At 41.2% G+C, this 17,402-nt stretch overlaps 1 protein-coding gene across 1 annotated transcript; it reads right to left on the bottom strand.

Annotated features, from left to right (window-relative positions):
• Window positions 1–14,089: 14,089 nt before the first annotated feature.
• On the bottom strand, window positions 14,090–17,402 carry tlnrd1 (talin rod domain containing 1). The gene has a single exon (XM_035160275.2). The coding sequence runs from the start codon at window positions 15,735–15,737 to the stop codon at window positions 14,673–14,675; it is 1,065 nt and encodes a 354-aa protein (XP_035016166.1). The 5' UTR covers window positions 15,738–17,402; the 3' UTR covers window positions 14,090–14,672.

Genomic DNA, 17,402 nt, shown 5'->3' with positions numbered 1-17,402 from the left:
GTGTGTGTGTGTGTGTGTGTGTGTGTGTGTGTGTGTGTGTGTGTGTGTGTGTGCGTGTGTGTGTGCGTGTCTGTGTGCTGCATGAATAGATTCTCTGTGGTTCACTCCAGTTTACACATCGACACACACCCCTCAGTTGAGTCTATATGTATTAGTATGGATCTAGTTTTTAGTTTGGTCAGTGTTGTTTGCACTGGACAGTAAATATACAGATGTTAGGTTGATGTTGGTGGAGCCAGTGGATGGAGAGAACCACTCAGAGTGAAGTCACTTCATTCAAACAGGCTGTGTTGGGAGGTGAAGCCTTAATGAGGGTCTGGTATGTGCTTTAGGATATGGAGGAAAGTTAAATGTTGGCTATTTTCAGCAGCAGTCCAACTACTTTGTTCATCAAATTTTTGGGCATGCACCCCCTGGATGAGCATGTGTGATGAACAACACAAGCACTGGGTCTTGGTTTTCATTTGAATACCTAATAATTAGAAGGTTGTTTGTTGATGTGATTCCACAGAACTACTGCCTGAGGCTGAGCGCCCAACAACATCATGCCTCTCACTCACACCTGGCAGTAATCCACTGTGCTAAGTAGGGTCGGCTGAGGGAGGTGTCCACCCCCTCAAAACATCTGTAACAGAATTCTTCATGCAACTATTTGCACATAATTGAGTCAGCTATCCTCTGCGGGGAGTTTGCCATGCATTTTGTTGTGCCTCCCTCTAGTGGCTTGCCTGTGTCGCTGCGGTTCGCAGAAGTCTCACTACAATTCCTTTCTCTCCTTCCAGTCGGTTGAATGAGCAGCAAGGAGTTACCTATAGATAGACAAGGAGTGATTTGTAGATTAGTCTGACTTCACTGATACCATCTGTTTAGTTCTGTGTTAAACTGTTTGCACTTGATTCTATGCATTTTTCAAAACTGAGTTCTCTTAGCTTCACACCTTCAGCACAACAGTACAAAGTATAAAATGTTTGTTTCATGCTCTTAACATATCAGAGCCAAATGTGTTATCCATGAAAGTTATCCATGAAATGTTTTTAGCAATACAATGTTGTATTTATTAGCTACTGAAGTAAATATGTGCAGTTCAGAGAAAAAGCTTATTTTGAGAAAGCAGCCTTTACAAGTATGGGTTGTAGCTAATGAGAGTTTGAGTTTAGTTTGAAATCCCACTTTGTACTTTAAGTGTAAGTTGCTGATCAAGGAAATGGCCAATTTTGTATATGATGACATTGTGCAGAAAGAAATTTACGACTATACTAATAATGGCATAGAGGAAGGGCCGCAGTATTGCATGTTATAATTCAGTGATAACTTTGAGTGAATTTTGCAGAAATCTACCGATGCAAATACACAAAGAAAAATAAGTGAAATTACATATTTTGGATGTTTCCTTTGTTCTGGATGGGAATAGCCCCAAATTTGACCAGTGCATGAAAAAAGACATTTAAAAAAAAAAACACTGACTAATGTTTACCACTCTAGCAGAGCACCACTGTCTGGAAGGCTTTTCTAAAGTTTTCTATGAATTTCTCTGTCATTTACTGAAAAACTTTACATCAAGTTAAGTTCATAATAATCTTTTTTATAAAATGTATTCTTTACACTTTACACCGTTACGGAACAGTATTTAATATCCAGATTAATTCAACAATTGAAATATCTTTTGATAATATTATACCTCCGGACAAATTTGTATGAACATAATGTTAAGATATATTCACACTGATGTTGTGATTCTACATATTATAGCTTTATGTCTGACAAATCAAGGTTTGTCTGTCAGTTTGTTGTGGTGAATGGCTTCAGATACTAACCTCAGTGGCTATAGTGTTCTCCAGGGGAATATTTATACTAATCAAAGTATGAAAATCACAGGAATTACTAACAACATTAACTATGGAGCTGTTCTAGTCACATGTCCTACAGTTGTAAGTTTTGCCAGTGAGTGTACAGGACTCTCAAACTGAATCTGTATCTGGTTGGAATTCAGCCATCATTTCTTTCATTGTTTACAGGGGCTTTTCCGACTGTGACATGTCAGAATGTCTGCTAGGAAAAGGACTAATCACAGTGATTCTGCTAAAAGCACAGAACCAGTTTCATTTACAAAGACAAAGATGCTGGCCATGAAATTAAACTCTCCAGGACTTACCCCAAGCCAACAGACAAGACACCCTGGTGCTGTCTTGAATTCATGTTTGGTAAATGTCAGCAAATTTTCTTATTACCATTAAATGTAAAGTTAAAGACATTTCTGTCACTGATTGACACACAGAGACTACAAGCTTTTATGTCTTCCATTACCAAAAAACAGTTAGTTTTTATCAACAACTCTGCTTCTCTCATGGTGTCCAAGACCACTAGGACAGAACATCTTGCACTTAATTAATGGTTACTTGTTAGTTTTAGTATTGATTTTAAAATGATCATCAATATCACATTCAATAGATATGTATAGAGATCGTCTGTGGTTAGCTAAGTAACTGAAGTGCAGTTAACTCTGTCTCTTGTTTCTCTCTGTGCTCGATGTAGCACAGAGAGAAACAAGAGACGTTTATTCTAACAGCGCACAGTGGAGCGGCTCTGTTCTGTGCTGCAGTGTGTGGAGGAAATGGACCACACCTCAGAGGGGAAAGAAACATCCCCAGTAAACAGCCTGAGTGCAGGACTCTTCAGGAAGTTTCTCTTCCATCTCTGGACTCTGGTCAGAATCTGGCCTATTATTAAACACTAAAACACTCCCTCCCTCTTTCTGCTTCCATCAGTGGACTAATTTTCTACATCTGTCTATGGCCCAGAGATGAGTTTCTTCTTTTCTTTTACTCTGTGATAAAGACTCTTCTCATGTTCTTCTTTAAAATCATTCCAATGTTTCCTCTGTACAGATGAGCCCACAGTGCATTGTCTTGTAAACACTGGGAACCGTCTTGCTTTGATCCATCATTTCCTCATCATCGTTGCGAGAGGCGGGGTACACCCAGGCCGCCAGCGTAACACATACAGAGACAACCATTCAAGCCAATGATCACCCCAGCCAGTTTGGGAAAACCTAATCAAGAAAACGGTGTGTGTTTCATCTGATTACCTGTCAGTGCCATCATATAACATTTGTGTATGTGTCACTGTTGTGTTTGTCTACCAGAACAGTCTGGATCAGAGAAGTTACCAGAGAAAGCAGCTGAGCAGACCTTCGTGACGGCTCGGATCACAGCCCCTCAGAGACGTCCTGTGTGTGCAGCACAGCATCAGAGAAACTCTCATTATCAATGTGCAGCTGCTTTATTCACTGTTTTTACTGGATTAAATCAGTGTGTCTGTTTGTTTTGAAGGGGAGGAGACTTCTGAGGAGAATTCAGCTCCTTCTCAAAAGGAATCCTAATCAGGAGAAGCTGAATGGAATGACGACATCAACTTCCCCCACACCCATAATCCCACTTTAAGGAAGTCACCGAACTCTTTTTTTTTATTGTTTTGATAGAGAGACAAAAATGACCCACTGACCTGCCAGTTTTACATGTTTCCAGTAACTGGTTTAGTCACCTTAATACATATCTGGAGAAGAGAAATTGTATAATTCTCTTCATGTAGAGCACATAACTTAGATATTCACCTCTTATTAATCAGCTTTTATATTGCCAACAACACAGTTCATTTAGAAGGTGTCTCCTGTGCTTGTGATACAACAAAAAGCTTGCTCAGCCAAATGTTGTACACTAACAAATTAGTGTGGTACCATTATAATCAATACAGAAATTATAACATGTAAAAGTGATTGTTATGAGAGAAAGACACTAAATAAAGACTGCAAGGTAACCTCCCTCCAATATATGACTTTATATCCCTTGAATATCCATTCAAACTTAATCTGATTGATTAACCAGATCAAAATTATAAATTACTTACAACTAGTTTTCTTTCTCACAGTTTTGCTAGTACGATTTCTTCTTCTTCTTCTTCTTCTTCTTCTTCTTCTTCTTCTTCTTCTTCTTCTTCTTCTTCTTCTACAGGTCTCTCTGAACACGCTCAGGAAATCAGTAGATGATTGTGCACTAGGAGATACACTGGACTTCAAATCTATTTAGGAGATTAGGTTGAAACTCCTACATGTTTTTTCATGCACAGGTCAATTGTGATGTTTGTGCAATTTTGCTTTTCTTTCAAAAAAGATCCCAAATCCCAGACAAATCTAGTGGTTTATTTGACTTCACTTTGTCTGTTTGTAGATTTCAATTACAATTCAAATCTGTGAAGGCTGTTTTCCCACAATGTGCTCATATTTTCACACCACCAAACCTTCCAGTTTTATTCCTGTCTGTATTGTGAATGTTTTTACAGAAAGATTTTTCATTCATAATCTGAAATATAGAACATTGTATTTTATCATTAACATGATAAAAAAAATCTTCATTATTAGCACATTTTTAATTAGATAATGCCACATTCCATTTGTAACCATAATATTTCAGAAAACACAAATGACAAATGTATTATCCACCACAGTGCATTTTGTGCACACCAGGTGCTCACTAGTTATTGAGCTCCCTCTACTGTCAAAACTAGGTATGTGCCTTTACCAATTACACTCTTGCTGTACTCACAGAACAATGCACCTTTAGTGGATTTCATTTCCCGTTGTGTCCCTGTGTAAATACAAGCCAGTTATTTTTAGTCTTATGAAACAGGAAAGCATCAGTGCATTTGAGTCTGACTAAAAACTTCAGTGTATAGCAACATGAAAGAGAAAGAACTGGACTCAGAGGCATTGGGGAAGCATGACGTCACACGCTGACTCCTAGTGCTGTTCACATTAGCTGGTTCTCTCTCTCTCTCTCTCACACACACACACACACACACACACACACACACACACACACACACACACACACACACATGTTTGTACTTCAATCTTAGCGAGGACACTCATTGGCATAGTTCATTCCCTAGCCCCTTACCCTAACCCTAACCATCCAAGCTAAATGCCTAACCCTAACCCTAACCCTTAACCTAAACATAATTCTAACCCTAACCCTAAAACCAAGTCTTAACCCCCAAACAGTCCATTAAAGGGGGTTCGCAAAGTGAGGAGTGGCCAAAAGGTCCTCACTTTCCCAAAATGTCCTCACTCTGTAGGTTGTAGGCTCAAACTGGTTCTCACAAAGATAGCTGTACAAGAGCGCAGCCACACACACACACACACACACACACACACACACACACACACACACACACACACACAGAGAGAGTGTTTAGATTTACGCAGCAGCACCTGGGGTTGACACATTAGCTGTGTGTCAACAGTGGTGAATGGGGCGGGGACCAGGCTAGAGCCTGTACTCTCTTTGGGGCAGCACAGAAATCAGTGTCTTCCATTAGGTGCATGTGTGCTGTACAGAGATTAAATGATGATGTTCACTTACTTGATTGTGGGTTGTGGCATCAGAGCCATTAGTTGGCTGACTCCACTCACTCATCAACGGATGTACGGAGGTGGAGGAAAAGTCCAGGCATGTGGGCTGTGGTGTTGGCAGCATCTCAGCTGCTTTCTTTGGAAATAAAGGAAGTTAATAAATCTGACTTTTACTTTTGTAGTGAAACCTGGTTGTTTACTTATCTAGTTTTGTTTAACCACAGCGTCTTTAATTTAATTTTTTATTTAGTTTATTAGCGATTATTGATTAATTACTTCATTATCTTTTTTTTGTTCATGATTCACACTCTACTCAAGTCTCTACTGTCCCCATTCACATAACAACTGGTAATGACCACTATGCCAACACTGCATCAAACTAACAAACAAACCCAGGTCTCATTAATTCCCTGCAGTTATTCAGAAACATTGCCTGCACATATTTGACTCCCATGTACAAAGTTAAATCAGGACAGGGATCAATAGAACCAGGTAGATTTAGGTTGGATTCTGGGTTTTCAATTCTATGGAGCTGGTTCACTTACTGGGGTAAATCACCATGGTAACTGATTGAACCACAAACCTGCTCCATTCTACAGCAACCTGACATGGACAAAATACTTAACAGGAAAGTGACAAATAATAAAGAGCTGCAGATACTGTTACAGATGAGTGGAATTGTTTTGCTGCTCCAGACTTTTCATATGTACCCTCGTTTTAAAACAGAGCTACTAACAAATAGAGGGAGAGTTCATCACACTAAATGTATAACTTAAGTTAGGGTTCTGGTAATGTTGTAATTAACAATTGTGTATTTTCCCCATGAACACACCCATTGTGTAATAGCACTACAGAGTTAACTGGTTGACAACCAGCGTCATTTGACATGTACACACCAGGGATCCATCAACTCAAAGCTGTTGCTGTCTCATGTATTATACTTTATCAGATTCTGATCAAAAGTTCTGGGATCACCCTAATGTCACAGTACCTGGTGTGTATTGATCATTGAGCAAGCAAACCACGGACATTAGCTCAAAAACACAGCTTCTTCAGTGACAGCAACGGTAATTCTCTGGAAAAGATCAATATAGACTAAATTAAAAAGCCATGGCTTGTAGTAAGGAGTCCTGTCACTTGGGCTTCAGTGGGTCTGACTGTAGTGATCACTGTTGTGTGGAGCTGTTATTGCTGGAGAGTTCACTAATGAAAACCAAACATGTCCTGCCGACACTCGTTCACATTAAAAGCAATGACAGGCTGATGTGCTGGACATCAGATCTCACTCCACACAGGTATACCCACCCATGTGAACAACCAACAGAAAAGATATGCCTCTTTTGGTCAAATAAAACCATTCATGAAATATATACAATTTTAGAGTTCTGTTCTGGGTTTTTTGTGCAACATTTGCTGTTTTATCAGCTAAATCAACTGTGACTATTGTGGTTCCTTTATTCTGTACACACAACTGGAAGAATATGTGGATAAGGTGAGGATGAGTTTAAATTTGCTTAAAGTGCTCTTGTAACAGTGGATCATCGAGGTAACAACCACCAAGGACCAGTTGTTATGTAAGGAGATCACATAAGTGACCCTGAGATAGATGGAAAAACACACTGCTAACCAGTCAGCTAGTTGTCGCCGTTTTTTTCCCTCCACTGTATTGTATTTGTATTTTCCATTCTATTTGTATTTGGCACTCATAATAAATAACAACTATTGACTGCTGTTTGCTGCGTAACATGGAATAAAACTTATATCAATTTCCTCATCTGTGAACATGACTTGACCCTGAGATAACTTTTGTTATATGTTGTACATTTAAGTTGAAATACTGTTGTATAATAATTATTCTATTCAAACAATCTTCCATAACTTTACTATTGTTGCAGTGTTGTCAGCTTACAAAAATCACATATTTATTTAATCTAGGCATTTGAGCATAATTTAAAGACATTTAACTGAACCTGTACGAGACAAACTTAAACTGAATAGCAGCTACTGGAACAGGACTTGAACTGTGAATTGGACAGTTTACAAGTCAAACACAACTGTATCACACCTGGGGCTCTGTCTGCTATTATTTTGTTTGCAGTTTGCAGCAGTCTCAGAGTTTGCACTTCTACTTAGCTGATATTTTATATTTTACAATTTATGTCTGTGATATGAGGGAACTTTTACATAGACTTCACAATCTCCAGAGAAGGATCATCTGGACCAACCACAAAGAGGTGTGACATATGTATTGGGCCTCAAAGGATGATTTAAATATTTAAATTGCCCTTGATAGATCAATCTTTCCCCACCACTGGCTTAGATAAGTTGTGGTTTTCCACTGTGGTTATTTTAGCAACAAGAAACAAAAAGCAGTTGGAGCTGCAGGCTTTTTATCAAGCTCTGGTATCTTGTTTCCACACTCTAATGGCTGTGATATCACCCACCCTCCACCTGGCTTTAAGACAAGAGGAAGTTAGGATCAAAAATAAGCCTCTGCCTCTCCTCCTGGCAGGAACAGGATATGTGAACTGCGCTCACATTAGTAGGAAATCACAAAGGCATTTTTCTCACACACACTTTCCCACAGCACGGAGGGATGAGGTGATTCCCAATGAAGTCAAAACAGTGGCTGCAGAGGTGGACTGAGGCCCAGTCCCGTGTAATGTTTGTGTTTGTGTGTGTGAGGACAATAGCAAGTGGGGTGGGGTAGGAACAGGATATGAAGTGTGCGTTTTGAGTGGGGAGTGGGCTTGTGTTAACAATGTGTATAGTGTCTGCTCATCAGAGGGAAGCTCTCCAACCACTGTGAATCCAAAAAGCGTTCCTGAAGTCATTGTGGGTCAAAGGTCAGTGTGTGGGTGTCAAAGCACCCAGCCGACCATCTCCTCCCTGCAGGCAGGTCCAAAAGAAAGAGAGGATCTCAATGTGGCTGAGGTCAAAGGTCAGTTTTGTACTGTTTCAGGAGCCAAAGAAGGGCTGGACCTGGAATTAAAAATGGACTTGAGAGGCAGCCAAGTTTCCACATTCTGTGGCTGGATGTTAACAGAGGGTGTTTTCAGTAAAACAGAGCAGATGTCAAGGCTAAAGAACAACTGTTTAGTTCCATAACCTGCAAAAACATCACAACAACAGCTGCTGGGAGCTGCCATATGAATGTGCAGTTTGGAGAAGGTGTTCAGTAGTGCTAAGTCACACAGCTTTTGACACTGAATTTAAGACGCTGTCCACAGTTGTTTATGTAGAAATAATGTGCTTTGTGCCTATAGGCTTTCCACATAAATTACATTTGATCTTATTTTCTCAAAGAACATTCCCACACCCATGTGAATGTAACTATATAATTTTTGCAAAGAATTCCATGTTCTCAACACCGAGGATTTGAAACAATTAATGGACGATGCATCTCCACTTTCTCCCACTGTACAAAAACAAAGGCAGATATCATTGATGAAGGTGTTGCCATCTTGCACTGGTCATGCCATTTCACAGTAGGGATTTGGGCATGGGGCAAAACTGACCAGTGTAACCCCCCTAACTAAAAATCACTGTGAAGACAATATTACGTTTCTGCAGATAGAATCACACACTAGTAAGCCAGTTTAAACTGGCTTTTGTAAATATTTAATCAGTTCATAGTAACCTTTGTCCAAATGGGAACTTTTTCAGTTATAAAACAAACATTTTTCAAACATAAAAAAATTCATCAGCACAGGGACATCTCCTACTGACATTAAGAGGGTTTCAGTCTGCTCCATTAACAGTCGACCTGAGGCCCCAGGTGTCACTCTTGCTCACCACAGTGGTGTTATCATGTGTTTCGATGACGCACACATGCTGCTTCTTCACTGATAACATTCTGGACAAGATGTCATGGTCAGAGGAAAAGGAAAGAGAGGGAGCGATAAAAACAAGTTAAAGGTCCTTCACAGACACAGCTAAATGCTGCAAAATATGTGACATGTTCGGCCATAAGGAGCTAGGTCAGTCAAAATAACCAGCTCATTGTTGATGTTCACTTACAGTGAATATGTGGGTATATGAGTGTGTTTTGATGTTTGATTTGCTTAATACTTGACTATAAAGATCATTTGAACATTTGAGATATTTCTTTGTCTCATTCTAAATATACACTTGTATGTGCTGTGATCAGTGTTCTCATAGGGAGTCAGATAGGGACCTTGTAAACTCAGTTTTCACACAGGCTATTGTTGGTCAGTCTCAAATGTTTGTATTGTTTAATCTGGGTAATTTTCCTCCCAGATCAACACAGTGACCAAATGCATAACTATTACTACAGTGATATGTTACATTAACATACAGATTTTAAACGTAGCAGGCTTCTGGTTGTGTGAACAGGGTGGCCTGGTATGGAGTCAATTTTTCTTATTTGGAGACGTCTGTCTAGTTTGTCCATTTTTAAGCTCTCAATGTTGAGCACCTTGACGCCTCCCCTCTGAATTTCAACTAATAGTAACTTGTCTTTGGATTTTCATTTTGACATCATGCGATGGGGAGTGAGGGAATTTACAGAAGTCACACTTGAGATCCCGAGAGCACGATCACATTTTCAAGTCCAGGTTCACAAGCAAACTTCTCACTGAGTGGTGAGAATATTTTTCAGCAGCCTGTTAAGAGGTCCATGGTTACAGCCCCCCCGCCCTTCTCTCTCTCCAAACACAGTCCATGTTTCTATCACACTCAACATAACAAGGGTATCATCCCAGCTGACCAGCTTACTCCTGAAGAACTCATCCAGTATTCACAATATTAATATTGTAGTGATAGCAGTGTGTTCTTAGCTACATGCCAAAGTGTCCTCGGACTTAACACTTGGTGTTGTTGTGAGAGACTCAGACTTACATGACCTCAGTATGTCTCCGATCTTGGTAATAGCTGTGGTACATTGTAGATTACAGGTGTAAATGCAATGAACTGTGATACATACCATGAATCATCTTAATTCTAAATTCAGGATAATGAATAAATATGGTGTCATACAAATAAGCTTTTGAGTAATGGTTTCTCTGTTTGGGGTCACAGATCCTTTACTGGTTTTATTGTTATTATTGATTAATAACATTTGCAGATATGATGAGACAACAGCAGTGTCACATGACATCCTGTCTTTTAAAGTGTTTGTAACTATACCCGAGCCAGAGAAATAGCCCTGTCATTTAATCAGCCAAACATAAATAATTCACCCAGGATCAGTTTACTCTTATCAGATTACTAGTGCACCTGAAAACCTAATGAGTTAACCTTCCCCGAAACAGAGACAACCATTCTCATTGTGTGCTGCCAAACATTCAAAATAAATTCTCCTGAACTTTGGTAAAATATATCCCAGAGCAGGTGAGCGTGTCTGTGTGTGTGAAGCGCAACACTCCGGCCTCCACTCGGCCACCAGCAGCTTGGGTGTCGTCAACGCCGTGGGGATGGGAGGTCCCCTGGGGAAAAGGATAGGCAAGTGTTTCCCTCTTGCAGCAGGAAATGGGCGAAACCTTGCCTGGAATTACGACTCCAGCAATATGTCGAGAGAAGGAAGCCACTCCTGATAGCACAGGCTATAGGTTTCCTGTTGTGGGCCAACAGTTTGGCTGGCAGTTCTAGGCTGGAAAGGAAGACTTAGAATCACTGGGAGCCTGTAAACTGTGTGCCACAAAAGGCTCATGCACTGAATTTACAAGTTACAGATGTAGTAGTTATTGTAATACAGTAACTGCATGCTGTTTGGGTCTGTTTAAGCTTTGTGACTCAACAGAACATTATTGTTTTGAGTAAATTATAATTTTAAGGTTTTTAGCAGTTTCATCTTAGTTCGATTAATATTCACATGTATATTTTTAACTAACTGGAAGAATCTTCTATTTGTACAGCAGTAGTAAGACTAATGAAGAGAGGCTGACAGTTTAGCAGCGGCTTTAACATTTCATTAGCTCTTATCAAATATTATTATGGTAGTTGAAGTGGACAGACCAGATCAGTGTGATCTTTAGCTTGTTATGTCAATTTTGAAACAATACTTTAAAAAAATCTTCCCTCACAGTATAATTACCAGCTTTTCCAGAGGCTGTTAATCAAGCACACAGGGAGACAGATGCAGTTTCAGTGGAGACAGTTGAGTGAATATATCTTGATTATCATCTCTTTATTATTACATGATTATTTCTTATTTATGGTGGTATTGTTCAGGTCATACATACATATCTCAATCACTTTTTTACTAAGTAGTCCACTGTTTTTACTCCATTTCATCTAAGTTCTGAGTGTGGTAATGATAGTGTCTTCATGTACACTGCTTTATGTCATTGTCTAATTGTCTAATTTGTGACTATTATTCCCAATTGTTCCATTTATTCCTTACTTCATGTGTATGTGTGTATTTTCATCTTCATTTGTGAGTGATCTGCTGTAAAAACCTCCATTGATCTCTCCTGTCAATTAGGAAATCTATCAGACATGGCCATTAATAAAAAGGGTTAAATAAATAAGTGAATGGTAAATAATGCTTTGATCTCTTACCCCTGAGTTGCATTGAAGGGCAGCTTCATTTTGAGTTGACATTCCCACTGGAAGCCGAGACTTTTGTTTAGTTAGTTTATCAGTGTGAGGCTGCATGTGTGCAAAAGTCATTTTCTCAGGATGCCAAACATGGCAAACACCCACCACAGTCATATCAGAGTTACCTGAACTGCGTTATAAGAGAATCAAGCTCAGACCCAACCTCCCATCCTACAGCAGGGACATCCTGGTGTGATTCATTTCATTGTAACAGAATTTGGGCTGTGAGAGATTGCCAGAACCCAGATCTTATGATGGTTTTACTCCAGAAGAAAGAGTGTGGCCTGGGCTGAACGGGACAGAGAACACAGGAAGCTGCTTTATGTGCAGGGATGTGTGAGGGCACAACTAATGCTGCAACCAGTTCATGGAGGTAGCAACAGGAAAATTAGGCTCTGCACTGACAAAATACTAATACATCCACTGATTGGCTGGATGAGAGAGATAACCTTCATATCATCCTAGTTCATATTAGATACATTTCACTCATCCATTCTTCCTCATAGACAGGGGGTCAAAGGTCAAAGGTTTTCCATACTGCTCCTGTGGTGTCATCCAAGGGTTCGCAAGCCCCGGCATTCACATTGTACTCGAAATAAGATAATTTACACCGTGTGTTTAGCCTAAATATACTCCACAATTGTGTGGCTACGTCCGCTAGCTTAGACTTTGACTTAAAACACAGTGTAAATTATCTCGTTTCGAATGGAATTTGAAAGTCGGAGCTTGTAGACACTTGGATGACACCACACGAGCAGTAAGGAGGTATGTTGTGTTTTTTCTGTTGTTTTCTTACTTCTGCAGAAGCGGTCACAATAGACTTGAATTATATTGAATTTGGCTGCAACACTGTTTACCCCTGAGACTCCAGAAGTGTTTCATGGACTCAAACACTTCACCCGCCCCTCCATCGACATAGTGGTGAGAAGATAATGAGTGAATTTTAATTTTTTAGTGAACTATCCCTTTAAGCTGCATCTCCTGACACTGATAGTGGACAAAGTAAATGTTTAATACTGCCGTGAACATTACTGAGAGAAACCAGTTACACAGAACATGTAGTGTGGCACTTTATGGACGCACTTCTTGAGGTTAGATAATTAACTTCCTTTATCTTAAGTGAATAAAAGTATTTAGACATTTTGATATAATTTATGCAACTGAATTGTACTTACATTTTACAAGTTCATTTAAAAACAATGTAAACAGAATTTTTAATTAAATTCATCTCAAATAAACAAAATATTAGTTATTTAATTCAGTTGGTTTAACATTTTGAAAATGTATAAAGCGTCTTTGAGACAATTATGTAACTTAAGTTCGCTTAACTCAGATTTTTTTAAAAGGGGAGGAACTTAGTTGGGTCCGCTTCAAATGATTTGAAGTGAAGTAATACTAAACGCACTACTCCGCTTTAAATTTAACAGTCTTGTGTTTATGGTGCAAACGATGAAAAACATGGTAATCAATATTAGTTTACAATGCAGAATAGAAAATCTTCTTATCTTACTTTAATTCACCACAACCCGTTGCTATTATTTTGAGCATTAACATTTGTTTCTAAGAGTGTAGTTTATTTATTTGTCTAAGTTTTAAGATATGTCTCCAAGATACCAGCCTTGATACTAACACAAGAGTGGTTGATCAAAGGTTTAAGAGCTGAAAGATAACATTTTGGTAATACAAAAAATATCTTTCTGACATTAGGAAGTTAAAAACACCACCTGATGAGGCGCCCTGTAAGAAAAGTTTATAAGTTGTAACTAAACATTTTAATTGTGTTAACTCATTATTTAAAATGCCATAAATGAAAATGGTGGGGTTTGAAATCAAATCCCATCCACACTGCACTTAAAGGTGGTCATAAATAAATGGTCATTTTTTTATTAACAGCTTCCAAATCATCTACAAAGAATAATTTTAATAACAAAATAAAAAGGTGTTACATCTCATAAATCCATTTATATTGGGTGTCTTATTAGAAAGTACTTATATTAGTTAATTTACCTCCATTATATTTAAGTAGAAGCAGAAATGTCAGACAAGTATTCTGGTGTTACTTGGGTGAATTGAACCTTTAAATCTATTTGGCCTTTCAAAGCATGTTACCCAACAACAATATATCAGAAACAACATTTTAATAGTTGAAATAAATACTCCATTACATGCATGATCAAAACACTTTAAAATACTATGCGCATCTGGTAAATAGTGTAAAACCTATGGCACACACTCACAGCAGCTTTTTACCAATTAAGAATTCACACATGTTGAAAAAAATATCCTTTGAGACACTCAGATGATCACTCTTTCCAATCTCACAAAGCACATGTAATTGAGCAGGTCAGCCAACCATAGGTTCACACAGCAAGGCTACATCCATCATCAAGGCTGGTGTTTTCACCGGAGCTGAAAACTGAGGTAAACTTTTCAGGTTTAGAAGGCGGCTGTCTGCTGATGACAGCGGTCAAGTGGTCCATTTCTAACACGGTTTGAGTCACATCCAGCGCGACACAAAACCATGCAGCGGAAGTTTTTGTGCTCCTTTGATTTCGACAGACTTTCACCAACATGGACAGAGCCACAGCCTTCTTCTGATGTTACTCTGACTCTAAACCTGATGAACAGGGATAACCCAAGTGAGTCTCTTTGGTACGTCAGTATAGGACAGAGGCGAATGGAGATCATGTTGCCTCTTCCTAAGCTAATTCACAGAATGAGAGTTGACTGGCGGCAGAGTCCTTGGAGAGGAGCGTTCTCTGAGTGCCTGAGTGAGCAGAGTGCAGCCATCTGACACGGCGCACGCCGAGTTACGCAGACGCTCCCGGTAGTCTGCCATTTTGGAGCTGCTCTCTGGATGCTGGGCAACGTCCCTAAGGCCCTGAGTGAGGAGGACACAGGCTGAAACCACACTCATGGCCCCCCCTAAAACTGCGGTCTGTACCCCCTTCCCTTCAGTGGAGATACTTGCAGCTCTTCCCAGGAACTGAGGCTCTGTGGCGAACCCAACCAGGGCGCTGACAGCCTGGACCAGGGCGGCACTAAAAAGGACACAGCGGTTCCTGGTCAGCTCACTGGGCTGGGTTTTCACCTCCTTGACACACGCCAGGAAGGCCGTGCCGCTCGTGCTCATGCTCTTGACGCTCAACTTGAATTGCTCTTTCGCAAATCGGTCCCTAGACCTCTCGCTGGCCAGCGACGAGATATCTGTCAGAGTCTTGAGGTTGGTGGAGATGTTTTGAGAGAGCTCGAGGAGGAGTTGGGGGGTGAGGTCTGGCAGGGGTGTGATTCGGAGGATGCCGCAACTCTGCTCCACCTCGTGTCGGCAGCGGGTCACTTTGTATCTGTCCACCAGACCCGACATGCAGGGCTGAGAGCCAGGGGTCTCCACGGCTGCAAGGTAAGCGGCATGGGCTGAGTACTCAGTCAGAGACACCACAAGGTCTGCCATCTCCAAGAGGCGGTCCCCCACCTCGGTGAAGCGGCCCATGTTGAGCTGGCTCTGGATGTCGTGGGTGAGAATGGAGAGTTCTTTAGTCCTGGCGATGACCGTGTCACGGCACTGGTCAAAGGTGTCGGCCACCGCTACACCTTCGTGGGTCATTACTGGCCGAGTTTCACTGGCCAGCAGGAGGAGGTCAGCCACCAGCTGCATCTTGCCCTTACATGTGTCGCATATGGAGGAGAGACGCTTCCTCTGCTGCAAACTGCCACTGGGTGTGCTGGTTGATCCGTCGCTAGCCGATTTGCCAGAACCACCACTAGCCATAATAAGGAGGGTTGTGTGTGTGTGGAGGGGTGGGGGTGAGGGTCAAACTGCTCTTCTGGAGGGGTTCAATTATTTAGTTTTCTTCTGCGGCACACTGCATTGTACTTTTTAAGACATTTCCAAGATAAGCGTCACCTCACTGCCTTTTACAAATTCCTTAAAATAACAACTGGCCAAACAGTCTTCCTTAAATTCCTTCAGAGTAAAATTAATTGAATATTATATGTTGATACACAGGACATGTATTCTCAATGTAAACATGTGGAACAAGCTAAACTTAATTACGGCATTTACTTGTGTTTGAATAACACCCTCACCGTTAACTAATGCTTCTCTAAAGTATATTATAACAAAAGTCAAGACTATGATCTGGCATATTCTGTTATCTGCCTTGGTTATTAGTAATGTTACCATGTAACACAGCTGACCAACAATCCCCACAACTTCTGAGTAATCAGTGTTGGGTGTTATATGATCTTATCTAAATGAATTTAATTGAATTTAAATGCCCTGAACAACACAATTCATTATTATTAAAAAAGTCAATCTCCTCACTGTAGTTCCAGGTTTTTGTGGAACAGATTCACAGGTTTTTGTTAATGAAAAAAATAAACTCACACACAAGCTGCAGTGCCACCAGGGAGCCTTCAACAAGGCAAAGTGCAGATTGAGAATAAGGCTGTGAAAACAATGTCAGAAGCTCCTTACTTTTTCAAACACATTCCTAACTGGAACTACATCTGCTCTGCTTTTCCTTCTATGACTGCAGGCAGGAAAACATCACCTCAACTCGAACTAGGTTCTTTGAGGTCTTTCTTTAATCAACAGGATCTCATTTAGTGTCCACAAACAACCTGACACAACACCGACACCTCGTCCGACTTGTTCCCGCTGACTTTGACCGGCCTGTCGTACTCATGCTGGTTCCAGACGGGGCAACACCCGGGCGGCTCTTCTGGGTAGCGGGAAGACTTGCGTTTCCCTCCCGCACCATCATTTCACGAGTCCCTCCCCGAGTAAAATCCACCGACAGGGCGACAGTCCAAACACACGAAGCCCTCAATCCGCTTTCAACCTCTTCTTTTTCGGACAGAGCCCCGGGTTACAAGCTAGCAGTTGCTCCGGTCGCCTCGGTTCCATATGCATCGTCCGTCTGTCCGCCCTCCTCCTCCTCCGCGTCTTAACTCGGGACCGGAGAGTGTGTGGCCCCGCATGTCCTCTGTGGGGAGTCGCTCCTCACATCCATACCAGTCGGTGGCCTTCGGGCATTCAACCCACTCGCTGTAGCTGGTCCCACGGTCACGGAACCGGACAGGCAGCGGGGAGAAGTGGCCGTTATTCCCGGGGATTCAAAGCGGGGCTGCGCGCTCCCGCTGCTGCGCTATGAGGAAGCGGGGAGGGTGTGGTCGCGCTGAGCGGCGGCTGGACTCAGCAAAGTTGTAGCAACGGAGCAACACAAGGCGTCGTTCACTCCGCAAATAACGCGGCACCGCGTGCGTTAGCCAGCCGCTGCCTCACTGACGACGCCGCGGGATGAGAGTCCACTTCCACCGCAGTCAGGGAGGTTTTATATGGCTGCTTTCAGGACTGACTGCTGCCGTCAGACATCCCTGCTGCGTCAAGACAGCCGCTAGCCTCGCTAGCTACATCCACACCGGAAGCTAT

Source organism: Hippoglossus stenolepis, chromosome 1 (genome assembly GCF_022539355.2).
Source record: "Hippoglossus stenolepis isolate QCI-W04-F060 chromosome 1, HSTE1.2, whole genome shotgun sequence".
Taxonomy (NCBI): Eukaryota; Metazoa; Chordata; class Actinopteri; order Pleuronectiformes; family Pleuronectidae; genus Hippoglossus; species Hippoglossus stenolepis.
This window is presented reverse-complemented; position numbering and strand designations above follow the sequence as displayed.

What these genes read in the sequence shown, in the direction of transcription:
- tlnrd1 (XM_035160275.2), bottom strand. Translation starts at nt 15,737, where the DNA reads ATGGCTAGTGGTGGTTCTGGCAAATCGGCTAGCGACGGATCAACCAGC.